Genomic DNA, 27049 nt, shown 5'->3' on the forward strand with positions numbered 1-27049 from the left:
TTTTGTTGAGGTGTATGAGGGACTATTTTATGTCTTTTAATCTCCTGGTTCTTGCAAAACTCAACAAACTGCTTTGAAAGAAACTCTAGGCCATTGTCAGTCCTTAATATTTTTAACTTGATTTCAAGTTGGTTTTGGATCAAAGTATACCAATCCTTGAATTTTTATATGTTTCAGTTTTATCTTTTAGTACATACAACTACACTCTTCTAGTAAAGTCATCAATGATAGTGAGAAAATAAGAACCTCCACCTAGAGTTTTAACTCTAGAAGGTCCCCACAAATCAGCATGAACATACTCAAAAGGCCTACTAGAAACATGTATACCAGTTCCAAACTTTACCCTGTGAGACTTACCTAACACACAATGTTCACAGAATTCTAACTTATCAAGCTTATCACCCTTGAGCAGATTTTGTTTTTTTAGTTCAATTAGGCCTCTCTCACTTACATGTCCTAGTCTTAAATGCCATAATTTTGTTTTTATTAATGTCATTTCTAGCTATAGATGCATGAGCCATAACCGTAGATCCATCTAAGACAAACAAGCCATTATTCTTATCTTACCTTTAGCAATCACAAGAGACCCATTCAAAATTTTAAGTACACCATGTTGTGTCTTAGTAGCATAACCTAGACTATCAAACATGCTTATAGATATAAGATTTCTCTTGAGATCAGACACATACCTCACATCTTTAAGGATGTATTCTCTGTTGTCAAACATTTTTAGCCTGATTGTGCCAATTCCTTGTACCTGACATGGATGATCATCTCCAAGCAACATTGTCCCTCCTTTCTTAAGCTTCAAGGTTTCAAAATAGTCCTTCTTGGGACACATGTGATAAGAACACCCTGAGTCCATAACCCAGTCTTTTTGTGTTTGTGAAGTTGTGACTACAAGAACATCAGCACTCTCATAGCCATCAGATATTGCAGCTATGTCAACAGAATCAGCTGATGATTTTTGGTCCCTATTCCTCTCAGGACAGTTTTTCTTGAAATGACCAACCTTGTGACAATGGAAGCACTTGAATTTTGACCTGTCACCAATTTTATATTTTGATCTAACTTTCTTTCCTCTCTAACTTTGTCCCTTTTTCTCACTTCTGCCTCTTGACATGTTCAAACTCTCCCCATTATCATCTGTCTTGTTATCTTATTATCTTTGTAACTCTTTAGTCCTAATTGAAGTTTGCACTTCATCCAAAGTAATGTCCTGTTCTTTGCCATAAAGAATGGCATCCTTGAAGTGTTCAAAGTTCCTTAACAGTGAGTTCAAAAGGAGCAGAGCCTTGTCTTCATCTTCCAGTTGTACTTCTATATTTTTCAAATCATCCAAGATCTTGTTGAACTCAGCTGATTGATCCACAATTGATTTTGTTCTGTCATCTTGAATGAGTACAATCTCTGTTTCAAACATAATCTGTGAGCTAATGACTTTGTCATGTACAAAGACTCCAGCTTAAGTCACATAGCTGCAACAGTTTTCTCTCTAGCAACCTCCTTGAGAGCCTTGTCACCTAGACATAGAATTATAGCACTCTTAGCCTTCTCAATCATGTTTGTTTTCTCCTTTTGAGTTAAAGAACTTGGCATTTTTTCTTCTCCTTTTATAGCTTCTGCACACCCTTGTTGAATCAAGATTGCTTCCATCTTGATCCTCCAAAGCCCAAAATCATTCTCACCAGAAAACTTCTCTATGTCATACTTTGTATTTCCCATTCTTGATGGTGTTTATTCCGATAGACGGCGCCACTTGTTGGTCCTTTAGCTTCTAACACCTAACAAGAAGATTAAAAATAAAAGAACTACAAAATATTGGTGCACACATATGCACATAGATGCAAGAATGTTTATAAAATGCAGAAATTAAAAGATGAGAGAAAAAGAAAGAAGAACACCAAGCTTTACGTGGTTCAGCCATGAGGCTTACATCCACGGGAAGAGCAACATCAATTCACTATGATCTTTAAGCAATACAAGTTACAAGTCCCACAAGAACCTTCACCATGTTCTACCACTCCTTGTAAATTACATACAAGAGAGAAAGATAAGAAAAGGAAAATATATACAAAATACAAAAGAACCCAAGATTAAACCAGAATCATAGCCAACTAACAAAAAAGAAGTTAGTTGAGAAACTATTTTTATTTTATTTTATTTTAGAGTCACACAGATCAACAGGAACAAAAAACCAATAAAGGAAAACAAAATTTTCAAAAGCTATGTAATTTTTTAAGAATTTCTAAACTTGTATGCTGGTCGTTTATTTGTCAAATTTTTTGTATCTTTCTCAGTACAATTACAATAACAAATAATTAATGATAAAGTAAAGAATGTAAATCACCTAATGTACGCAAGATAAACTAATGGTATATCAAAAGCTCGTAATTAAAACTAGATTATGTTGACTGCAGAAAAAGTAATTAAAACTCGCAAGTTCTTTTGCATTCTTTTATAAAAGGTATAAATTGGATTAAAAATTAGATAAGTTATCTTTTTGATGTTCAATATGCAATTAATTTAATTCATATTAGTGGTCTTAATGAGTGAAGAACTCAAAATTATCTCCATCATTTACATGCCTCATTAACGGATACTCAATCTCTCATTTGCTTTAAATTGTTTGTCGTCTTAACGTTCAAATGTTATGCAAATGAAAACCAAGTATAATTTAATCTGCTTTGATTTATTCAATATGGCTTTGAATTCTCACATTAGTAATCTATCTCATTTTTCATTATAAATTTCTCCTTTTGCACACATATTACCGACAAAAATTAGTTATTGTCAATAATTTATACTACTAATAACATAACTATAAAGAAAAATACAACAATTGCAATCACTTGTGTTTGTCTATGAATACTGTATCTGATATTTTCCTATCATCAATGAGAATCATTGTTCATGGGTCAGTCTTATTCATTTATCTACAATTAATTCATTACAGATTATAGGCATACTTCCTCCTTTTTTTTTTTCTCTAATTATTTTCTTGTGACACGTTAGGCCTTGGATTTTACCTTGAAAAGTAGGCAGAACTATTAGCTGATTGAGCTGACAATGTTTCAGTATGTAACTTATTTTTCAGTGCAAACACGTATACACATGTACAGTATGAGCTTTAGGCATACATGTATGATAATTTAACATCTTAGAAACTTTCTAAACTTTTGGCTGGTCCATTATTTGTTTTTCACCTGTCACAGTAATGTCCTTGTTTGTTTTCTTTTTGAGGAGGCATGTACTTGTATCATTTTGAGACATGAAACATAGTACAAACTGTGTAATTACAAACAGAATCAATCCAGATGTTTAGTACATCTACTGTAGCAACCAAAAAATAAACATCAAACATCAACTAAGTTCTTATTCTTTAACTTTATTTTTAGCTTTATAATTAAAAATAGTTTATTTTAATTTTTTACATATTTTTTTTTAGTTTATAGAGTTTTATAAATTTTATTTTTTAATCTTTATAAAAATAGACGATAAAGATTAAAAAAATAATATGTATTAAGACTAAAATAAAATATTTTTAAATTATAAAAATTAACAAATAAAATTTATAAAACTATAAGAAAGAGTAATTAAAATTAAAAATAATTTTTAAATATATTTCTAGCTCTAAAATATTAATTTCTAGTAACGTGATTCTAATAAAATTTTGTAAATTTTTTATTCAATTTTATTTTTATAATTTGAATATAAATATAAAAACTTTCAATTTATCATGATTCACTATAAATAAAAAATATGTTTACTAAATTGAAAATTTTCGTATATATAATAAAAATTTTAAGAAAATATATATTGAAATGAAAAATATAAACATGTTAAAAATAAAAAATTCTAAATCAAATGGTCAAATATATTTTTTTTAAAAAAAAAGTTTCAAAACCCTTTAAATATGTAAAGATAGTGTAGAATTTCTCTTCTAAAATTGTTCATATGGTTAATAATATAAACATGCAGTTATTTCTTTTGTGAATTTACTTAATATGGTGACAATCTTGAGCTTGAAAACATGTGAGAGTACAATGCTTGAAATTTGAAAACATCATGAATCTCCTAACTCTGAATCATAGTAAAATTTAGCTTTCCAAGTGAGGTTTCATGAAAAACAGATGGGTCTCTTCTTAACTCTTTACGAGTGAAGATGTGAAAAAGAAAATGGGCCTACGAGGTAATCACTATGGGCTTGGTAAGGGACACAGCTACATGGGCCTCAAAATACACCATCGGAGTCTAACAGTCTTCATGTTAGAAATCTTTTCGATTTCTTTTTTTCCTGTGCAAACCGGTCTGAACCCGCCCGAGATTTTTATTAAAATGAAAACGGCGCCGTTTTGCTTAAAAAATTAGAAAACAAATAAATTTGAACGTCACACATAGGTTAGTGGTTGATTCAATTATAAATTATCAATTAACGAAGTTATTCTGTAATTTCTGTTGTTAATTATAAAATTTTAATTGTAGGTTGTTGCCTGCTGTATTTTGTTGTGTCATGTTTAACTGTTGTTGCCCCAACGTAATATGGCACTTATGTGTTTTTTATTTGTTTGGAACTTATGTTTGCAACTTGTTTTATTTGGTTAGAAGTTAGAACTCATGAATTTGCTACTAGTGTTTTCACTCTAATTTCTTTTGTCTTTTCCTGTATATTTTATTTTCACCCTGCACAAACCGGGTTACAAATTATGGTAAACTTACACGTGACAACCTTAAATTCCAATGTTTGTAGTGACTTTGCTAAGACTTAATGAAATGAAATTTGTGACTGAATGACATGCACATAGTTTTGTAATTTAAATTACCAAAACTTGGACACGCTTTCTCAATTTTTTTACTATGGAGAAAGAAGAAAGCCACGGTTACTTCATTGTTGTTTTGGTATTTTTCTGTGAAATTGATTTCATTATAAAATCTAATGCAGGGCGTTGTTCCTAGTATTATAGCTGGGGTTTGACCATTCCTACTTGGAATGTAAGCTTGTTATCTTTTATGTTTCATTTCTGAATAATGTCAACTATTTATTTTCTTAAATACTTGAGATCTAGAATATATGGATAATGGAAGCTTTAGACAGACACGAGATATGGAATGGACATGCAGTTTACATGAGGCAATTTGAATTACCTTTCTACTTTTGAAATTTTAGTGCCTGCGATTTCTTGGTAAGGAAGAACCTTAGTCATCTTTCATTTATAATAGCAAAATCTTGATTATTTGCTTCATGTTATGTATTGTATGTTATTGATTACCTTTTGCCTTATTTATGTCAATAGAATTTTTTTTCCCATTCTTTTCTATATGTATTTATTTCGTTTATATATAGAATTTGTTCTAATGGTTACTGATTACATATTCAATTACACAGCTATGACTTGGACAATACCAAGAAGAAAGAGATGCTAGCAAAATTGTTGTTGTTACTTTACATTTCTAGTATGAAATGGGTGCATAGTTTAGTTGAATTATAATTGATCATGGTTTTTCAATTAGCAGGCGATTCGATAAATTTTCTTATCAATATGTGAAAGTTTGTGATGTGAGTAATTGTTGCTAAGTTTCTCATCAGAATCTTTTTTACTAATTGACTTTTGTTTTTTGCAGGATTGGTAAAGCATCATTGATGAATTAGTATGTGCAAATCTTGGATTTACATACAACTTCTTGGGAATATCTACGTAGGTCTTGGAGCTGGGAAGGTTTGTGTTGGTACCTGTGTTAGAAGGAACGCGAAACAGAGCAAGGTCTACTAGTGGCAGGGACTGTGGGTGGAGTTTGTTGATTCCCACGAGGGCTTCACGTCTGTCTTTGGTTGAATGTAACTTCTTGGTTTGGTATGAGTTGCTGTAGTTCTTAGATTTGATGTGTGATTTTGGATGTAGGAGTAATACTGGATATGGGTTTGGAAAAATTATTACTATAAAATGCATGCATTATTCATTAGTTATTTAGTGATAATTGAAGAGGATCAAAAAGTATTCTAGTGTTGATCGATTATGCTTATTTTGTATTCACTAGGTCTCAAAAAAATTTGTGTTCAAGTATGGTTTAGTGTGTAATCTAGTATGGCTTGTGAAAAAAAAATATTTTGTGGTCGTTTTAATCTGCCAAAAATTGTTGAAAAAATATATACAAACATGCTTTGGGGGTCTAAAACCTGCCATGATATTATATGTAAACAGAACTAAAATGTATTTTGTGGCGTTTTTGAAACCGCTAGAAAATGTTTTTTCCTAGCAGCAATATATGTCTATGCCTTTTCTATATCTATGGTTTTTCTTTTTACGCATATGTAATATATATAGGGATAATTCTGCATTTTAGGTGGGGACATTTATGATTTTTCACCCCCTCCTGATGTTGCTGCCAATGATCCTTACAATTGTTTTTGGATTTTGGTCCTCCGTTCAATTGGTTGATATTTTAAACTGCAGCTTTTGATCTATGGAACACAAGACGTGGGGATGTTCTTCAAGTGAAGATAGTGATGATGAGGTCCACTTGCAAAATGCAAGTGATGAAGAAGAGCTTCACTTTTCATCTGGTTCTATGCCCAAGTTGCAGTTCAGGTCAAACATCTGTACACTGAAAATTAGTTACATATCTGTTTCCCCTGCTTAAGTAAGGTTTTCAAAAGTGGAGATTTTGCATTTCGTTTGCCAGTAATGTGAAATCCAAAAGCTGTTGAATTGAAGAGATGGGAATGGGAGAAGTCATCGAGAAGAATGGCAAAACGTGGGTATCAACTGGAATAGTTCGCAGTGGCAAGATTTATTCTTCGATTGAGGAGACTTTGTAGGTGATATGCCGTCTTTTTATATGCACTATGTTGTGACATTTAGAAGTAGGAAAGTAGCATAATTCTTAAAGCCGTAGCTTTATGTGAAATTGTGAATAATAAACAATGTAAGTAGGCAATACACTTGTTTGTGTTAGAAAGTAGTATATCTCAGAATTTGTAATGTGTTTTGAGAACTTGTGACTTATGTAAAGGCTGATTTGGCAGGTATCTTATGGAACTAGGAGCCTTACATCTCTTGGATAATGGTGGTAGAAACATATCTCTAACAGAAATGTATGAAAAGGTCTCTAGCAAGAAAAGTGGGTGTTGTTGGAAGCTGTTTGAGGTTTATAGGCATCTCAAGTCTCTTGGCTACATAGTTGGGCGACATGGTGTCGCTTGGAGTTTGAAGAGTATTAAAAGTTCACATAAACCTGTTGACCTTGAAGTTACTGAAGAAAGAAAACTAGTACACATGGGTTCCAAATCTGAGCTTTCCATTAATAAGTTATTTGGTGAGTTGCAGATTAATGATTTGAGGCCAGATTTTGATGTTTATATTCCAAACAGCAGGTTTAGAAAGTTTTCCCCTGGTGATCCGAGTTTTCTGCTGTACTTGTCTAGGTAATTACTTCATCTCTCATTGCATGATATGATCACTTTAGATTTAGAAATATAATTGGCAAGTGGTCTTTATACTGTTATCCAGAAATTTATGGAATAATCAATAATCGAGAACATTTCTCAGAGGAATTTTAGCATATATCATGACTTGTAGTTTTTGCACTCCATTGTATCAGAGGAACTCATGCTGGCACAGGCATGCTGATGCTACTTAATTGTGTTTGTGTGTGTTTTTAGAATTTTGTTGGAGTACAATCAAAGTTTTACATGAGTTTTTAAACACATGTCATAATATTTGTTCACTTTGGATTTAAATCCTCGTAATTATTTACTTATTTTGATGATGTGGGTCTTTGATTGAACTCAACATATTTAAAAGTAATGACAATGGGAAGATGCGGTTTTATCTCTTAAGATATCTTTTGTCATGATAGGCATTTGGACATGGAGGAATAGGTCTAATTCCTGGGTGAAGAAGAGTGAGGAACTAGCTGTTGTAGACTTGTAGGTATTTATCTATTAGGATCACTTAGGCACACATTATACTCATTCATTTTAAAAAATGAATTGAAAATGAACCACACTGATTATGCAAATTTTTCCTTCAATTTTATTATCAGTTTATGGAAATCTACTTAATCAATTATAACTTGTATCTTCTGTTAGGGGTCATCTACCATCTAGAGCAGAAATTGAAGCTCTTGAAAGACAGTGTGGTGGCATTCCTTTGAAAATCTGCCTGGTCGCAGAGGGAAGGGTCAGTTTCTTTTCCTTTGACAAGGTGGAACTTCCCGTTCTACCTTGAAACTTTTGGTAAAAATCCTACATTTCCACTGAGTTGAGGTGAAAAGGAAACTAAGAATTGTAACAAGAGAATGGGGAGTTGTAGCTTGTTGGATCCTATGATATGCAATAAACCTGCAACCTTTTTCTGCAAATGGGCTTAGTGATCACAACCGAAGGCCCAATCTTGACTCTTGTGAAACTAATCATGATTCTGATGTGCAGGGACGGAGCCAGGATTTCAATACTGGGGGTGCCATATAGGGGGTGCCATATAGTAATATACATATGAGTTTATATTAAAAATATGAGTTTATATTAAAAATAGGGGGTGCCATATAGTAATATATATGTATATAAAAAAAAATTAAAATTGTTGGGGGGGCCGTGGCACCCGTAGGTCCCCCCTTGGCTCCGTCCTTGCTGATGTGGGAGTATGCTATATCGTTGATCATAACAAGACCCTGAACGCAGTAACTTAGCAATACATGCATCACTTTATCTAAACCTATAGAGAACAAGAAAAGCATTCTGTTGGATTGATTATGTATAATCACTGAAGGACTTGTGATTAGGGTAACAAATAGGATATTGCATACGTCATTCAATTGAATATTTTAATTAAGGGACAATCTTATCTGCTTTCTCACTGGTTTTAGAAGATTTGAAATCTATAATCACTAATGTAAAATATTGTGCTTACTTTTTGTTTCTTAAGTGAAATCCACTTTATAAAACATAACACATTAGATAGTATACGTAAATCAAGAGAATGTGATGACGGGATGCAATATGATACACACATTTTTCTCCGATTTTTCTTTGAGTAAAACAGACAAACAAATAAATATCAATCAATAATTTGTACATTCATTTAATGTTTTAAAAGGATAATTCATAATTCATTTATTGTGCTGTTAGAGTGTTAGGTAAACTTGATTAAAAATTTATTGAATAAGTAGTTACTTATCATAATCATTTTTATATAAATTGTTTTCATAATAAAAACGAGAAAAAAATCAAAGTATTTTTTATCATGTATGTTCATGTATAAATAGAGTCCATCACTTACCTTTTTAAAAATTGAATATTTTTAGTGGAATTACGGATTGTGTAACTAATTGTGCCACCTGTGTTAGACAATGTCAGATCTTTACAATGAAGTGCAGAAGAAAAAAAAAATACTGATTTTTTTTAGAGGATAAACAATAATTTACATGTAATTATAAGGATAAAATAGTAAAAATAAATGTATTAAAAAATATTCCTTTTATTATTAATATATATATATATATATATTAAATACGTTATGAAACACATTATTTTATTATAGATATTAATCTAAATTCAAATATAAAAATAAAAAAAGTGTATGCCTTTCGTATTTATTAATTAATATTTATTATTTATTTATTTTTAAATTCTATTATCAGTCTTTCACATATAAATATAATACTCAAATTCCTTTTTTGATTTTTTCATTATATGAAAAATAATTTAAATAAGTTAAATAAAAATTCAAAATTAAAAACCCTAAACTGATAGTAAATTAATATATAAAAAAAAAGTTGAAAGGCTAAAAATAGAAAAAGTTAATAAAAGAAAATTAAAAGAAATTCGAAAAGATAAAACTTTGATTTGAAAAGCATAAGTGACAAGTTTTAATAAGGGCTTTTGTATTACAGATAAATTGATAGATGTATATAATAATTAAAAAAATTGTAATTTATATATTGTGCAATGCATGTGATTATGTTCTGGAATTAGGTCATGGGAGAAGATTATGACATTTTAGACTTTGCTAAATATGAATCCTTACAAAGCTTTGAAAGTTTTGGACAACTATCCTTCATTAGATTCCTCTCCTTCAAAGGCTGGTTGCTCCAGAACCTTCCCTTCAGCAACTTGGGGCTGGGCTTCAAAATCCCAGCCTGCAATCCCAATCAATCTGGAGCCCATTGGGCCCTTCCTCCAAAATCCGAATCCTATTATCGTAATTCGTAACACTCCCTAGTGGGAAGTGGCGCTAATAATTAATAATTAATACTCATTCCCTTCTCGTCTATTTTGTTTGAGAATTTAGCAAAATAATTTATGAAATGCAATATTTATTTATTTATTTTATCTTAATAATTTATGGTGAAATGAGAAATTATAATACGAAACATGAAAACTGGTATATTAAAATATTGCAAAAGCTACACAATAATAGTTGGTCCAGTGGGTGGCGTTCTATCCGGCGGAGTAGTCGGTGGCACAATATCCGGTCCCGGGGGACGCGGCGGAACCACATCCGGTGGGCGTTGCGGCAGCGTCTCCGGCGGCTTCGGCAGCGGCGTCTCAGGACCGGGTGGGGATAGCGGCGGTTTTGGTGCATCTGGTTTGGGATTGGGGTACGGGTCAAAAGTAGGATCCGTGACTATTTCGGGTGGCACTCTGGGTTCTATTTCCGGAACCACGAGTTGCTCTTTTGGAATGGGAGGAGGTTCGGTTTTGGGCAGCGTCGGGACCTCGGGTGGGCCCTTTCCCGGGTATTCGGGTACATGGTTCGGGTCACGGCTCATGGAGAGAATCGTGTGGGTTGGAGTTTTGGAAGTGAAAAACGAGTTTATGTTTGTGGGAGAGAGAGGGATGGCGCTTCTCTTCACTCTGTGGAGCGAGCATGAGATTAACGTTGTCACTGACGACATTCTGCTATTTGCTTCTTCGCCAATGCTCATTATCATATGCTACCAAATTTAATGGGAATTCGTTGCATGCCGCCAACACTTGTAACTTATACCACACTCCAACATCTTTCTATCAACACGTGCCAAATCGAATTTCCACGTGTCAGACAACATCACTCATACCACATGATTCATCCATTCTTCAAATCATCGTTTCTCTCTAAATCTATTATTAGTTATTACAACATCTTTACAATAATTAATTAGTAGGAGATATAACATTACTAGCGTATCAAAATCTACAGTTTATATATCTGCATGTATGCAACAAATCAACAACCAAATCGGATTACGAATTTTTTACTGAAATAAAACTTTTTTTAAAAAAAATTTACCAAAACAGCACCCGATCTAATTTATTTACAAAATTAGTACTTTTTACTGTGCATACTCAGAATTTGGTTATGTGGGAATCGAATTCTGAGTAGTGTTTAATTTTGTTTTTCTTTTCTGTTTGTAGTTCAGGTTGTGTGTTAATGTTGTAATTAGAATGGTCTGTTCTCCAAGTAGAATGGGTCGTTCTGCTTGCACGTATAATTTGTTAATTTTGAAACTGGAACGTCCAAACAGAACGGTTTGTTTTGATCCATTCGGCATATGTGTATTTTTGCATTCGGAATGGCTTGTTCTGAAAGGAGAACGGGTCGTTCTGGATCCACAGTTTTATACCATGCTCAGATCCAAAACGCAAAAAAAAAAAAAAAATTTAAAAATTTAACAGCTCAGAATTCGGTTTCCCAGGAACTGAATTCTGAACGTGAACAGTAAAAGGTGCTACTTGGGTAAATAAATTAGTACAGATGCTTTTTTGGTAAATTTTTTTAAAAAAATTTTATTTTAGTGGAAAATTCTCGGATTACATTCCTTGTGAAACTCGCCTGCTACTAAGGGTATCTGTAAAAGAAGCAACTTATTTGAGTTGTTTCATACATTAGAAAATAAAAAAAGTGATCTCCAATATATCATGTCAGCATTAACCCACTTTATTATATTGTCCAAAACAAATGTTTTTTTATTATTATTTTACATTAACAATTTTTAATAAACACTTTTAATTTATTTAATTGTGTTATGAATAATAATTAATGGTTTAATTAGTGAATGTCAATATTCATTATCAATCATTACCATTTATATGTCCGTTATGTATTATTCCCTTTATTGTGTAATTGTTCAGTTACCACATATACTTATAAATATGTTACTTCTCTCCCAAAGATAATACACCAGTCAGATTCTATTCTCCATCTCTTATTATCTTGTTTATTCTCTCAACTTTTTCTTTCTTTTATAACACGTTATTAGCACGATAGTCTTTTATCTATTGGTGTTGCAACTACAAGACAAAGCTGTGAAGAATTTTCTTGAAGAAAGTCATATTTTTCAAGACAAATATTTTAAGAATGGATATTGACCATAGCATCAATATTGAAGATATGTGTCTCGTTGATAGTGCAACGACTCACACAATTCTCAAGAAGAATAAATTCTTTTCAAATTTAGTGATGCAAGAAATCAAAGTTAGTACCATATCTGGTACTACAAATATAATTGAAGGTTCCGGAAGAGCTAATATATTGTTACCGGGAGGAACGAAGTTGCATATTAAAAATGCATTATATTCTTCTAAGTCTTATAGAAACTTATTAAGTTTCAAAGATATTCGTTTAAATGGGTTTCATATTGAAACAAACAATGAAGAGAATGTAGAATATCTTTATATCACGAAAATCCACTTGAATAAAAAGGAAGTATTGGAAAAATCACCTGCTTTCTCTTATGGACTGTATTGCACGTATGTTAATACAGTTGAAACAAATATTATTGTAAACCAAAAGTTTACAAATCAAAATAAATTTGAGGTTTGACATGATTGATTGGGTCATCCTGGGACTATCATGATGCGAAAAATAATTGAAAATTCATGCGGTCATTTATTGAAGAGCCGGGAGATTCTTCAATCAAATATTTTTTCATGTACCGCTTGTTCCCAAGGAAAGTTAATAATTAGACCATCACCAGCAAAAATTGGGCATGAATCTATCTTGTTTTTAGAACGAATACAAGGTAATATTTGTGGACCAATACACCCCCATGTGGACCATTTAGATATTTTATGGTTTTAATTGATGCATCAACAAGATGGTCACATGTTTGTTTATTATCAACTCGCAACCAGGCGTTTGCGAGATTATTAGCTCAACTAATTAGATTAAGAGCTCATTTTCCTGATTATCCAATTAAGAAAATTCGTTTGGATAATGCTGGTGAATTCACATCTCATGCTTTTAATGAGTATTGTATATCCATTGGAATTGATATTGAACATCCAGTAGCACATGTTCATACACAAAATGGACTTGTAGAATCATTTATCAAACGTTTAAAACTAATTGCAAGACCATTACTCATGAGATCAAAACTTCCAATGTCAACTTTGGGGCATGCAATCTTACATGCCGCAATATTAATTCTCATCAGGCCAACAAGTTATCACAAATTCTCTCCTTTACAGTTGGTTTTTGGTGAGCAACCTAATATTTCTCATTTGAGAATCTTTTGGTGTGTTGTATATGTTCCAATTGCCCCTCCTCAAAGAACCAAAATGGGTCCTCAAAGAAGGTTGGGAATATATGTTGGGTATGAATCCTCATCTATAATAAAATATCTTGAACCATTAACAGGCGATTTATTTATAGCTAGGTTTGCCGATTGCCATTTTAATGAGTTGATTTTCCCAACATTAGGGGGAGAACAAAAACAGTTGGAAAAAGATATTAGTTGGAATGAATTATCACTATCTCATCTTGATCCTCGTACAAAACAATGTGAATTAGAAGTTCAAAAGATAATTCATTTGCAAAATCTAGCCAACCAATTACCAAATGTATTCACAGATCCAAAAAGGGTGACTAAGTCATATGTACCAGCGGCTAATGCTCCAATAAGAGTCGAAGTCCCTATTGGACAACTTAATACTACAAACGAGTCACAAATACGCCTGAAGCGTGGTAGACCAATTGGTTCCAAGGATAAGAATCCTTGAATAAAAAAGGGAGCTAAAGAGCAAAATGACCAAATTGAGGATGTAAAAACTCAAAAAGATTCCTCTGACATAACTCATATTTCAGTTCCAGAAGAAACTCAAGTACTTGAAATTATTGAAAATGAAGAGATCTCAATAAAGTATGTCATGAATGGAATATGATGGAATCGAAACAATGTCAATATTGATGACGTGTTTGCATATAATATAGCGCTAAATGAAATAAATGATATTGAGGATCAAGAACCAAAATCCATCAACAATTGTCGACAAAGAAATGATTGGCCAAAATGGAAAGATGCAATTGAGGCAGAATTAGACTCGCTTGCTAAACGAAAAGTTTTTGGACCAATACTACGTACACCAAAAGGTGTAAAACCAATTGGATACAAATGGGTTTTTGTGTGAAAACGAAATGAAAATGGTGAAATTGTGAGATACAAAGCAAGACTAGTTGCTCAAGGTTTTTTACAAAGACCCAGTATTGATTTTGAAGAGATATATTCACCTGTAGTGGATGCAAACACTTTTCGATATTTAATTAGTTTGGTTGTACATGAAAAACTTAATTTACATCTAATGGATGTAGTTACAGCATATTTATATGGCTCTCTTGATGCTGACATTTGTATGAAACTCCTAGAAGGATTTAATTTGCCTGACGATACAATTTCTAGAGAAGATTATTTGATTAAATTAAATAAGTCCCTATATGGGCTAAAGCAATCAAGTCGTATGTGGTATAATCGACTAAGTAAATACTTGTTACAAGAATGATATAAAAATGATCCAATTTGTCCGTGTATATTTATTAAAAGATCTCAAAATGGATTTGCCATAATTGTAGTTTATGTAGATGACATAAACATTATTGGAACTCCTGAAGAGCTTTCAAAAGCAATAGATTGCTTAAAGAAAGAATTTGAAATGAAGGATCTAGGAAGGACAAAGTTTTGTCTAGGATTGCAAGTTGAATACTTAGAAAATGGAATTGTGCATCAAGAAGCTTATATAACAAGGTGCTTAAAAGGTTTTATATGGACAAATCACATCCATTGTGCACTCCCATGGTTGTAAGATCTTTAGATGTTAATAAAGATCCATTTAGACCCCAAGAAAAGGATGAAGAAATACTTGGTCCTGAAGTACCATATCTTAGTGCTATAGGAACACTAATGTACCTTGCTAATTATACACGACCTGATATAACATTTGCTGTTAATTTGTTAGCAAGATATAGTTCTTCACCTACACGAAGACATTGGAATGGAGTTAAACAAATACTTCGTTATCTTAGAGGTACAATGGATATGGGGTTATTATATTCAAATGTTTCCAAACCAGAACTAAATGGTTATGTAGACGCATGTTATTTGTCGGATCCTCATAATGGTAAATCACAAACAGGATATTTGTTCACAAGTGGTGGTACAGTCATTTCATGGCGATCTGTAAAACAAACCATATCAGTCACTTCATCTAATCATGCTGAAATTTTAGCATTACATGAGGCAAGTCGTGGATGTGTTTGGCTAAGATTTGTGATTCAACACATACGGGAAACTTGTGGTTTATCTTCTAGAAAAATGACATCGACGGTTATATATGAAGATAATGCTGCATGTATTGCACAATTGAAAGATGAATACATAAAGGGAGATAGAACAAAGCATATTCTACCAAAATTCTTTTTTACTCATGATCTTCAAAGGAATGGTGATATAAATGTTCAACAAGTCCGCTCAAGTGACAACCTAGCAGATCTCTTTACAAAGTCACTTCCAAGAAAAGTTTTTGAATAGTTGATACACAAGATTGGACTCCGTCGTCTTAAAGATTGTATGCATGAGGGGGAGAAATAAATATTTATGAATGATGTACTCTTTTTCCTTCACTAGGTTTTTATCCCACAGAGTTTTTCCTAGTAAGGTTTTAACGAGACACATTCTAAATATTGGACATCCAAAGGGGAGTGTTATGAATAATAATTAGTGGCTTAATTAGTGAATGCCAATATTCATTATCAATCATTACCATTTATATGTCCATTATGTATTATTCCCTTTATTGTGTAATTGTTCAGTTACCCATATACTTATAAATAGGTTACTCCTCTCCCAAAGATAATACACTGATTAAAATTTTTTCTCTATCTCATACTGTCTTATTTCTTCTCTCTACTTTTTCTTCCTTTTACAACAAATTGTATCACTTTACTTTTTGGTTTAATCCTACTTTATGTTCTGAACTTATTTTTTACGAATTTTACCCTCAAGTTTATTTTTATTTTTTTTAATATATATTTTCTTTGTCTAATTGTCACCGTCCATCTTCTTGGATGTCACGTACCTCATCTTCTTGAAAACCGTTAAAAGTGGAAAATAATCGGAGTTCCTGTGCTTGGAATGGATCTTATCTCACCTTTAAAATCTTAATCACAAAAATATCTCATTCGATATGTTTTAATATAAATGTAAATTTAATGTAACAATTATGAAGCATTGGAAGAATGATATGATATCACCATCTTACAGTAGTTTTCACGAAAAAAGAAAAAAGAAAAAAGAAAAAAGAAATCTCAAGGTACATAAATAAATAGGAAGAAACATTTAGTTGTAAAAAGAGATGTATTTGTCTGGTTCCTCCCTTGCAGGCGAAGAAAATGTCCCTTCCCTTTTGTTTCGAGAAAGAACCCTCCGCGTTGGGCCTTATTCACGTCACTGCCACTGGCCAATGACTATTTTACCCTTCCCATTTCTAGGAACAAAGCAGCGTATAAATACTGGGAAGCGTCACATTTCACTTTCACACACTGCTATTTTCATTATCACGATCCTCACTCCTTAGTCACACACTCTCACACACACTGTTGATTCCGCTCCCTTCTGCTTCTGCTTCTGCATGAACCTCGGAACATGCGCCGCGGGTGCACCGTACCCATGGGTGCACCTTCTGCAGCAACAAGGAATCGGAAAGAGAGGATGCGCGAGAGTGAGAGTGAGAGTGAGAGTGAGAGTGGGAGCGAGAACGAGCGGAGGAATAGAAGGAGAATCCTCGTACCTGGACATGTGGAAGAAGGCGGTGGAGAGGGAGAGGAAGAACACGCAATTCAACACAATCGCCGACCGCGTCGCAGCGCCGCAGGACGACCACGACGCCGATTTGGACAAGAAGACCACCGAGTTCCAGAAGCTTCTCCAGGTCTCCTCCGAAGAGCGCGACAGGGTTCAGCGCATGCAGGTCATTGATCGCGCCGCCGCAGCAATCGCCGCAGCCAGAGCACTTCTTCAGGAGCGCAATACCGCCGATCCCGACGCCGCCACCCGCGACGGCGACATACATCACGGTAAAACTCAATTTCCTCTTTCGATCTCCTCTTAGGGTTTTCACTCTGCAAATTACGCTATTCGCACGACAATCGAGGAATAAGTACTTCTGCTGATTAAGATCCTCTGCAGAGTCTTTTTCAAGCTGCATGCATTGCCTTTCGAATAATATATTAATTATAAATAAATGTGTGCATTTAGTAAGTAAAAGGTGATGAGTCTAATTATCTAAACTGCACAGGGTGCACGGTGCAGTACATTTTTCAACTCTACAGGATCCATTTTCACTTCTGCTGACACTTCCTTTCCGTAATGAAAAGAAGAACGGAAAAGGAAAAATCAATATGAAATTCAATACTTCTATTGTTTTATTTTGTTTTTTGCAATTAAATAGTGGCTGCCTTTTTGCTTTATTTTATTCTTCTGTCAAAGTTTGTAGTCGTTGTTGACATATCGATACTTTCTTTCGAATTTTGATAATCAAGAACGGAAAAACAATAAGGAAATCAAAGTTTCTATTGTTTTATTTTTTTTGTGCGATTTAGTTTTGGCTGGATTTATGTTTTATAATTTTGTTTTTTTTTTTTTATATCAAAATTTGAAGTTACTATTGACATTGAGGTTACATGGTTTACAAATTGCGTGAATTTTATAGTTTCTAATCACACATGCTTTGAAGATGCTATTGCTGAGTTTACTCAATGTTTTAAGAACAGTCTGGACTGCGATTTCAGCTGCAATGTCAAGGTTTTATCGGTTACCGTGACTGCATGGACAGTATTTGTTTGCAATTTCCTAAGAAACCACATTTTAAAACCTTGAGTTTACTTGTGGATTCTATTCCTTATGAAATTGAATGGCTTTTTTACTTTCTTTTTTTTTTTTTTTTTGTAAATGGATGTTGTACTTGGGAGATGTTACTGTTAGTGTTGATTTTTTATGTATTGATGTATTCTTGTGTTTGATGTGTGATAGAATCGGATTCAGGAATGGGAGTGCAGAATAGGGGTATTCTTGTGTCAGAGTCGGAAAGTCAGATAAATGGTGTGCCTGGCCCCGATTTTTGGTCCTGGACACCCCCTGTGGATAGTGGCGTTCCTTTAGATGATAGCAGTGGGTTGCGGTTAGATACCAAGTCTTCTGTTCTTCCTACCTTGCCCAGTGCACTTAAAGAGAAGGAATGGACACCACAATTTCTCTCTATTCCGTTTGAGACTGTACTTTCCCAAAGCAAACATAGTGATTCTCTTCCACCCTTTGAGTCATTTTTAGATGTTGAGGAAGTGAAATCTGCATCCGATCCAGAGTCTCTTTCCGAGTCACCTTCCTTGTCACTTCCCTTGGAAGAGGAACAGATACACGATACATCTTCTTCTGACTATGCAGCAGAAATAGCACGTGCCCTTAGTGAGGCCAATAAAGCGTCACCTATTGGAGTGAATCCGGATGGAACAAGATGGTGGAAAGACACAGGAATTGAGCAAAGACCTGATGGTGTGCTTTGCAGGTGGACAATGATCAGAGGTGTTAGTGCTGACAAAGCTATTGAATGGCAAGAGAAGTACTGGGAGGCTTCTGATGATTTTGGCTATAAGGAACTTGGTTCTGAGAAATCCGGACGTGATGCAAATGGAAATGTTTGGCGTGAATTTTGGAGAGAATCCTTCAGTCTGGTTAGCAAAATTTGACACATTTTAATATGCATTTAAATGCCTTTCTTAATATAAAGTTTCATTTAGCGTGATTAGCATATTTCTAGTAGTTAACATTCCTGCCTCCATTTACACGTATTCTGCTGTGGAATTGGGCATATTTTTTGAGTTCTTGTGTAATTGGTCTCTAGTGTATCTTGCCAATCATTAATGCATTATCTGTAGTTAGCCTCAACATCCATAGGTCTGACCTATAGAGTCTTGGATTACAGATTATTTCATTTCAGTAAAATCATACCAAGAATGGTTTTCGCTTGCAGGAAAATGGGGTTATGAATTTCGAGAAAACTGCAGACAAGTGGGGAAAAAATGGTTACGGTACCGAGTGGCAGGAAAAATGGGGGGAACGCTACAATGCCTCTGGTCAAACAGAAAAATGGGCATACAAGTGGTGCAGTATTGACCCAAACACACCACTTGATCCTGGGCATGCTCATGTTTGGCATGAAAGGTAATTGTCAAGAAAACTATATTAGAATTTGAATAAACTTTTCACAGCATTTAATCCTTACTGTTTTCAAATGTTTGATAATCTTTTAATGTGTATGTTTGTTTAAGATTCCTTTGTCTGCAAATGGTACTTTGCATGATTTTTGAGAGCATTTGATATAAAGAACTGAAAGTTTCTCTTGTCTAATGCAGGCTTGCATTAGAAAATAAAATAAAATAAAACAAACTGGCCATAAGCCTGTAACATGATGACATAGACTGAATTATTTTGAACTCAGTTTATGATTTTCATGCTACCAAAACAAAAATATTTAAGTCTTCAATATAGTTGTATGAACTCAAGGAAATATGTTTACGGTCAAGATGTCTACTCTGTCTAAACTATGAATTCCATCAGAGTATTTTAGAAAATTTTATATGTATATATTCAAATTCGATGCTCTTATCTTTTGTTTTGTTTTTTTCCTTTAAGATTGATTTTCTCAAATGATATCACTGGTGAAAGGATGTAATAATAGTAACCTCTATTCTTTGCTTGCATTCAATTCTGTCTACTAGCTGGTCTGTATTGTATTAAATTTGAGAATTCCATCTTGATATTTTGATAAAAACAAATGGAATTTTTACAAAGAAGTTGCGAGTGAATGAAATTTTAGCTAAAACCTGTTCGGATATTTCTATAAAAACACTTCTAAGAAAGCAAACTAGGAAGGAAAAATTAAATAAACTTTTTCAAAAACTAAAATTAGTTAATGCATAAACTAATTTCTAAAAGTTCTCAATTATTAACTTTTTCAAAGTCTTATTTTTAACTGATGCGAAAATTAGTTTGTTTATGGAGAAATTTATTTTGATTTTGTTTCTCCAAACATGCCCCTAATGTTGAGCAATAAATAGGGAGTAACTGTGTTTTTTATGTTTGGCAGGTGGGGTGGTACATATGATGGGTATGGTGGGAGCATAAAATACACTGACAAATGGGCTGAGCGATCAGTGGACGGTGGATGGGAGAAATGGGGTGACAAATGGGATGAGAATTTTGATCCAAATGGTAATGGTGTGAAGCAGGGAGAGAAGTGGTGGGCAGGGAAGCATGGAGAACGATGGAACCGAACATGGGGTGAGCACCACAATTGTTCTGGTTGGATTCACAAGTACGGCAAAAGCAGTTGTGGGGAACACTGGGACACACACGTAAGAGAAGATACGTGGTATGAGAAATTCCCTCATTATGACTTCTCTCACTGCTATGAAAACTCCGTCCAGCTCAGGGAAGTTCCTAAACCATCTGAAATGCAGCAGCAAGTTCAGGAACCTTCCCTTCCAAAAACATCTGAAATACAGCAAGTTCAGGAACCGTGATTTCCATCGTCTTGAGTTGAGCATGGGAATACGCTAACTTGTATGATGAATGATATGATCATATCTACAAGTTTAAGGACTCAATAATAAGTTCCTTCTTTCCAATATAATAGTTATTTATATACGTATCTATACATATGTATTTCATCAATAGATGTTTTTTCGATTTCACACTCTGGGCTTTAATCTCTTCGGCTTAACACCTCTCAACATTTCCGGAGCCCCTGGGCAAGGAAGAATATAAGTTTTAGTGAGGAAATTTCTTGTTTGGTTTGGTTCGGTTCGGATCAAAAGGAGGTGAGGGAAGACTGGATTTTTTGTTAAAGGGTCTATGTCGGAATTTCCCACAACCACAGTAAGTCGCAATATTAAAGGAAACACTTGCAGGAGTTTATTTTAAGGTTTTTTTAAGTATTTATATAAGAGAAATTTTAAAATTAAACTTTTTTATAAGAAAAAATTAGTTTATGTATAAATTAATTTTTTTTTATTAATTTTTTAAAATTTTATTTTTTATTTTTAAGTATGTATAAGTTAATATTAATTTACATATATATATATATATATATATATATTATTTTTTAAAAATTATTTTTGAAAAAGTTTATCCAAATAAAAAATATTAAATTAAGCAACATTTACTCATTTAATATTCGAATAATAATGTAAAGACATCAATTAAATTTAGTTTTGCCTCTGAAATCTGAATTGAACAAATAGATTTTAGATTTTAAAAGATTAAGATCCATATATTCAATATATTAAATTCAATTTAGGGTGAAAATATTTTTATATACTTATAACCTAAGCTTGAATCCATGAGTTTTGCTCATACGAGTTAAACTGGGTATTTCCCGTCAAAGTCGGGACGGGTTCGGGTATTACTCGCGAGTACGGGTATGTTTGTCATCCCTAGTAGTTTCTCCTCTCTTTCACTCTAAGAAGTTTATTAAGGCTCATTTTGAAAATGAATCAATAATATTGATCTATACAATAAAAGGATGTATATCTTGTGTATATTTTTTTTAAAGTCTCTTGGAAACACTTTTAGAAAATAAAATATTTTTTTTTAATAATTTAAAACTAATTTATACATAAACTATTTGTAAAAAAAAACTTATTAATCCTCCAAAAAATTATTTTAAATTTATAAAAAAAATTATTTCAAATTTTCTTCCTATTTTTTTTTCTTTTAAGAGTATTTTAAAAATAATAATAAACCTTAAACCATTTTGTCTCCATAATTACTTCTTATCCACTTTTTCTTTTTTATCATTTTTTATTTAATTCTTACTTTCTGCCTTCTCTATTTCTTGGTAAATTTCTTTTTCAAACATCTCACTTCCACCGAACAAAAAAAAATCTCACTTTTTAATGAACTACTCACTTCATTACCTCTTTTATTTATTATTTTTATTTTCAAATAAAGAAACACAAAATATTTTTTTCTTTAATAATAATAATAATAATAATAATAATAACAACAACAACATAATTAAGATAAAAAAAATAGCAGGAAAAATGTCGTAGACTTATAACCACACTTAAAGAATTAGGTTTAATGGAATATGTTTTTATGATAAATTGATAAATATATTTAATAAAAATTACAAATTAGAAAAAAATTATTTTATCTATCATTTTTAATAATTTTTTTATAAATATATGATTTAGTCATTTATATTAATTTATAATTTTTTTAGTATCATGATATTTTATATTTTATATTCTATTAATTTAAGATTTTTCTATTCTAATTGTAAAATTGTTATATCATGAAAAAAAATATGTAAAATTGTTATTGATAATATATATTATTATATTTTATTAAAAATTTAAACTTAAATATTATATTTAGACTTTTACATGCACTTTAAATATTAAAAATATATAAAATGATGATTTGTTTTACTTTTAACGTTATTAAATTATGATATTATAATATCATTTTATGTATTATTTAATTATCATGATTTTTATTAATATCAATTTAGCTATGATTCAATTACGTTTAAATGATTGAATTTTGAATCAATATTTTGATCATTTTAATCATCAAACTTATTTTAAAAATATTAATTTTTATTGTTATCACTCAAATATCAACTGATCTAAATTTCATTGATAAACATTCTACTTATTTTTCACGCAAGTTAATTAATACATTTATTGATAAATTAACAATACAAATGAGTAAAAATTTCCTTTAAATCAAGTGTAATGCATTACCATAATTACTATCATTTAATTTTAAAAAAATACTTTAGGAATAAAAAAATATTGTGATATTATTAATTAAAATTTATTATTATTATTAATTAATGAATTAGTTATTTTTTATATAAAGAATCGTATTTAAAATAAATAAAATCATAAATAAAAATAAAAATAAATGTTTAATTCAAAAGAAGTCACACAAGTTAATAGGAAACAAAGTGACTTAAAAAAACTTTTTTATCCTCTTAAAAAAATATTTTAATTCAATAATAAGAATTTTGATTTATAATATAAACATAAATTTAAGAAACAAGACTCTATTATTGTAAGAAGTCACTGCATCTTATCTAGTACTAGTACTAGAACTAAACTAGTATATAATGAAAATCCAAAGCTCTTCCAATTCATGTGATGGGATGGCCACAAGTGGCGATCATCAACTAGCGCTAGGATTATGTGGTGCATATCCACCACCAATTTCTCTCTTTCTCTCTCACCGCATAATCCTTACTTGCACCACATTACCACTACCACCCTTTTCCAACACTCTTCAATTCATCCTGTTCCTGTTCCTGTCTTGTTTTCATGACATAAACTATCAACAGTTGCTGTCCATTTTGGTCACCGTTCCACATAATGTGCCATTTATTGCAAGTCTAACATTATAACCTTTCTTCATATTATATATAGCATTCCATGGCCTCCTTAATGCTCAATGGAGCTCAAAATCTAAACCTCATTAGTGGCATAGCTCCACCTGGTTTAGGCTCAACTGGTCTTACTCTTAACTTTAAGGACAAGTGCTTCTTCAAGAAGGGTGTGTTGTCTCATAACAAGTTAAGGGTGAGAAAAAACATGACCCCAACATGCAGCATCTCAGCCTCTAGGCCTAGTTCTCAGCCTAGGTTCATCCAGCACAAGAAGGAGGCCTTTTGGTTCTACAGGTCGATGAGTTTTTGCTTTGTATTTGTTTGAGGAGATATAGTTTTTCAAGAATAGCATTATATGTTGTTGTAGGTCGGGTATTCACACGTCTTATTGCCCTCTCTATACTTAAACACTCATGGATTTGCTTTTATTCATCAACTAAAAGACCTATAATGAAACATTGTGTGTACTTATAAACTATGCCGATTCTCTTGTTCTAACAATGGGAGACTTTATTTGTATTTCAAAAAAGGTTTCTGTCAATTGTGTATGATCACATCATAAACCCGGGGCACTGGACTGAGGACATGAGGGATGAGGCACTGGAGCCTGCTGATCTCTATGATCGCAAGATGAGAGTGGTGGATGTTGGAGGAGGAACTGGCTTCACCACTCTTGGCATAGTGAAACATGTGGATGCCAAAAATGTTACAATTCTTGACCAGTCACCTCACCAGCTTGCCAAGGCTAAGCAGAAGGAGCCCTTGAAAGAATGCAAGATAATTGAAGGGGATGCAGAAGATCTTCCATTTCCAACTGATTATGCTGATAGATATGTTTCTGCTGGAAGGTAACAATCATGGCTCTGCCATTTTTTGCCTTTGAAGGGCTTTTCAGTTTTTTTCTCTTGCTGTTCTGCACTTAGGAAATTTATCTGATCTAAGGCTGCCAATGAGCTTTTTGGTTTGGATATGGATAATATTGGTGGGAATTTGGTCTTTAACCGAGCTCACTAGAGTCATGTGAATTGTGATCTATATAGTAATTATCAACCAGTGAGATAAGAGTTTCTTGTTGTTAGAAATTTCCCAATTGATGTTAGTCAAACTATAAGTACATCTTATACTTGATGATCACTAAGCAAAAAAGGAATAGTTGAGAAATGGGTAAACCTCCACTTTGATCTGAAACTTTAATTTTAGTTGCTAACTTTACAAAATGTTGCAAAATATCATCCACCTTCGTCTTAATGTTAGTTAAAATAAACGAATAAATATACATTTTGGTATCTAAATTTGAAAGATTCTGTTATATTAGTCTATAAAATTAAAATGAATAAAACAAAGGATTAAAATGAATGATACATTGTAACATATTACAAACTCAAGATTAAATTTCGTTTGGCAACATCAAGGACAAATTGATAAACACTTATAATAATCAATGTGTTGTTCAGTATTGAATACTGGCCGGACCCACAACGTGGCATTAAGGAAGCATACAGAGTGCTAAAGATAGGAGGCAAAGCTTGTGTTATTGGTCCTGTGCACCCAACATTTTGGTTATCTCAGTTCTTTGCAGATGTGTGGATGCTCTTCCCAAAGGAGGAAGAGTACATTGAATGGTTTAAAAAGGCTGGTTTCAAAGATGTTAAGCTCAAAAGGATTGGTCCAAAATGGTATCGTGGGGTGCGCAGGCATGGTCTCATCATGGGTTGCTCAGTCACTGGTGTCAAGCCTTTGTCTGGAGACTCTCCCCTCAAGGTAATGCATTTTCTTTCTTCTCCTTTTCATCTCTATATTCATATAAGATTACAGGTTTTGATTTTGTCAAAATAAATGCATACTCACTATTCTCAAATAGTGAAACACATACCAGTGGCTTTGTGTAGTGTTGACTTGGGAATTGGACTGTTTTAGACAATGTTACATAGAGTTAGAACCTTGGTGAAAAGAATTTCTTTGCTCTAGGCATATAGGCTTTTACTAATAATTTTTGCTCTGTTTTGCCAAAAACTCCACTTTCATTAAGAATCAAGGTCAAGTGCAGTTTATACACACCCTTCTCTCATTATTTACTTGAGTGCCTTTTAAAAGACAATCCTGTAAAGTTTTAAAAGCAGACGATATCTTGGATGCAATGAGTCTGATGTGCACATCTTAGTTTTTTTCCATTGTACCTCCATGTGTTAATTAGTGCAATTACTCCCTTATCTCTTTAAACTTGTATCTTTTTTTTCAAAAAATAAAAATTCAATTACTCCTATTCCTCAAAATAGTGGTGGTGAAGGTGGCAGCAATAATTGTGGTGTTCCAATGTATGTTGCTCTATGTTTCAAGAAGGGATCCATGAACCATGGATAGGATAATGGGGCAATTTGAAAGATGCGAAATTTCTCAAGGGGCAAATTCGTCATCAACTAAGGAGAAACAAAATTTATAACTGAGTTACTGATATTATATCAGTACACACTAGCCCCAAATCCATTAGTTTGTTTAATAAACCATCAAAATCACATTCAAGGAACCAAAGTGCAATAGTATACACATAATTTAATGGAGGCCGAACAAAAGGAGTATTATGGAATGGATAACTAGTAAAACATCCCCCAGTATTCCCTATATATAATGGACACTAAATTAGTATCCACATAGAAGCATGCATAATTTACTCTATTTGGAAGACTGTTCTCTTGTTCTAATTTGAGTACAACTTTTGAAGTATTGTTTGATTTGGGTTTATGCAGCTTGGTCCGAAGGTAGAGGATGTAAAGAAGGCTGTGAATCCATTTGTGTTTCTTTATCGGTTCATTCTTGGTGTAATTGCATCCACTTACTACGTACTGGTGCCAGTTTACATGTGGATTAAAGACAAAATTGTTCCAAAGGGCATGCCCATCTAAGATTGGAGAAAGTGCCAATTTGTGAGCAATTGATTCTTACTTGCATTTTGCCAACATAGTAGGAAAGAGTTACTTGAGGATGACATTCTTGCTTCAGAAACCATTAGCTTAGTTTTGTTTTGTGCAACTGCTAGCTTCATAGAATGTGTGCCATTGTTGCTTTGGCAGAGAAATGTAGAATGTGTGCTGGATGCCTCTTGTTTGATGAACCATGTCAGATCAGCAAAATATCTTGCTTCTTTTGCTTTTTTTTTTGTACCAAATGCACATTTTTTTAGTCCTTAATATATCTATTGAATCTTAACAAGAATTGTTCAATAAAGAAGTGCGAATTATAGTTTGTACATGTTTGCTTCAGTTTTTCTATGTATTGCTATCTTAATTCTTGAGAGAGAAGTAAGATCTGTATGCTAATTATTAGTATAACCATGATGCTTTTGTTTTGAAAACC

General features: G+C 32.8%; 3 protein-coding genes and 1 pseudogene across 4 annotated transcripts; all 4 read left to right on the top strand.

Moving 5' to 3' along the window:
• Positions 1-4399: 4399 nt before the first annotated feature.
• On the top strand, positions 4400-8579 carry LOC114915988 (uncharacterized). Of its 2 annotated transcripts, none has more exons than XM_029271675.2 (6): positions 4400-5183; positions 5623-5852; positions 6453-6587; positions 6682-6813; positions 7025-7423; positions 8090-8579. In XM_029271675.2, the coding sequence occupies exons 4-6, from the start codon at positions 6716-6718 to the stop codon at positions 8226-8228; spliced, it is 636 nt and encodes a 211-aa protein (XP_029127508.1). In that variant the 5' UTR covers positions 4400-5183; positions 5623-5852; positions 6453-6587; positions 6682-6715; the 3' UTR covers positions 8229-8579. The 2 variants fall into 2 exon arrangements, with proteins under 2 accessions (XP_029127508.1, XP_082916698.1); XM_083060572.1 differs by having other exon boundaries at positions 4404-5183; positions 6682-6817.
• A 6469-nt stretch (positions 8580-15048) lies between these two features.
• On the top strand, positions 15049-16718 carry LOC145949583 (secreted RxLR effector protein 161 pseudogene; annotated as a pseudogene).
• Positions 16719-16779: 61 nt separating this feature from the next.
• Positions 16780-21002, top strand: LOC109799156 (protein LIKE EARLY STARVATION, chloroplastic). The gene is made up of 4 exons (XM_020359690.3): positions 16780-17327; positions 18283-18980; positions 19280-19470; positions 20396-21002. The coding sequence occupies exons 1-4, from the start codon at positions 16883-16885 to the stop codon at positions 20829-20831; spliced, it is 1770 nt and encodes a 589-aa protein (XP_020215279.1). The 5' UTR covers positions 16780-16882; the 3' UTR covers positions 20832-21002.
• A 2524-nt stretch (positions 21003-23526) lies between these two features.
• On the top strand, positions 23527-26942 carry LOC109798185 (2-methyl-6-phytyl-1,4-hydroquinone methyltransferase, chloroplastic). The gene is made up of 4 exons (XM_020358438.3): positions 23527-23992; positions 24229-24546; positions 25153-25459; positions 26443-26942. The coding sequence occupies exons 1-4, from the start codon at positions 23745-23747 to the stop codon at positions 26596-26598; spliced, it is 1029 nt and encodes a 342-aa protein (XP_020214027.1). The 5' UTR covers positions 23527-23744; the 3' UTR covers positions 26599-26942.
• The last annotated feature ends 107 nt before the right edge of the window (positions 26943-27049 follow it).

This window comes from Cajanus cajan, chromosome 7 (assembly GCF_000230855.2).
Source record: "Cajanus cajan strain Asha chromosome 7, NIPB_CcT2T_4, whole genome shotgun sequence".
NCBI classification, from domain to species: Eukaryota; Viridiplantae; Streptophyta; class Magnoliopsida; order Fabales; family Fabaceae; genus Cajanus; species Cajanus cajan.

What these genes read in the sequence shown, in the direction of transcription:
- LOC114915988 (XM_029271675.2), top strand. Translation starts at nt 6,716, where the DNA reads ATGGGAATGGGAGAAGTCATCGAGAAGAATGGCAAAACGTGGGTATCA. An exon ending in TCTTCGATTGAGGAGACTTT is followed by an intron (nt 6,814 to 7,024) that starts GTAGGTGATATG and finishes CTGATTTGGCAG; the next exon opens with GTATCTTATGGAACTAGGAG. An exon ending in TTTCTGCTGTACTTGTCTAG is followed by an intron (nt 7,424 to 8,089) that starts GTAATTACTTCA and finishes ATCTTCTGTTAG; the next exon opens with GGGTCATCTACCATCTAGAG.
- LOC109799156 (XM_020359690.3), top strand. Translation starts at nt 16,883, where the DNA reads ATGAACCTCGGAACATGCGCCGCGGGTGCACCGTACCCATGGGTGCAC. An exon ending in CGACGGCGACATACATCACG is followed by an intron (nt 17,328 to 18,282) that starts GTAAAACTCAAT and finishes GATGTGTGATAG; the next exon opens with AATCGGATTCAGGAATGGGA. An exon ending in GGAGAGAATCCTTCAGTCTG is followed by an intron (nt 18,981 to 19,279) that starts GTTAGCAAAATT and finishes TTTCGCTTGCAG; the next exon opens with GAAAATGGGGTTATGAATTT.
- LOC109798185 (XM_020358438.3), top strand. Translation starts at nt 23,745, where the DNA reads ATGGCCTCCTTAATGCTCAATGGAGCTCAAAATCTAAACCTCATTAGT. An exon ending in AGATATGTTTCTGCTGGAAG is followed by an intron (nt 24,547 to 25,152) that starts GTAACAATCATG and finishes TGTGTTGTTCAG; the next exon opens with TATTGAATACTGGCCGGACC. An exon ending in CTGGAGACTCTCCCCTCAAG is followed by an intron (nt 25,460 to 26,442) that starts GTAATGCATTTT and finishes GGGTTTATGCAG; the next exon opens with CTTGGTCCGAAGGTAGAGGA.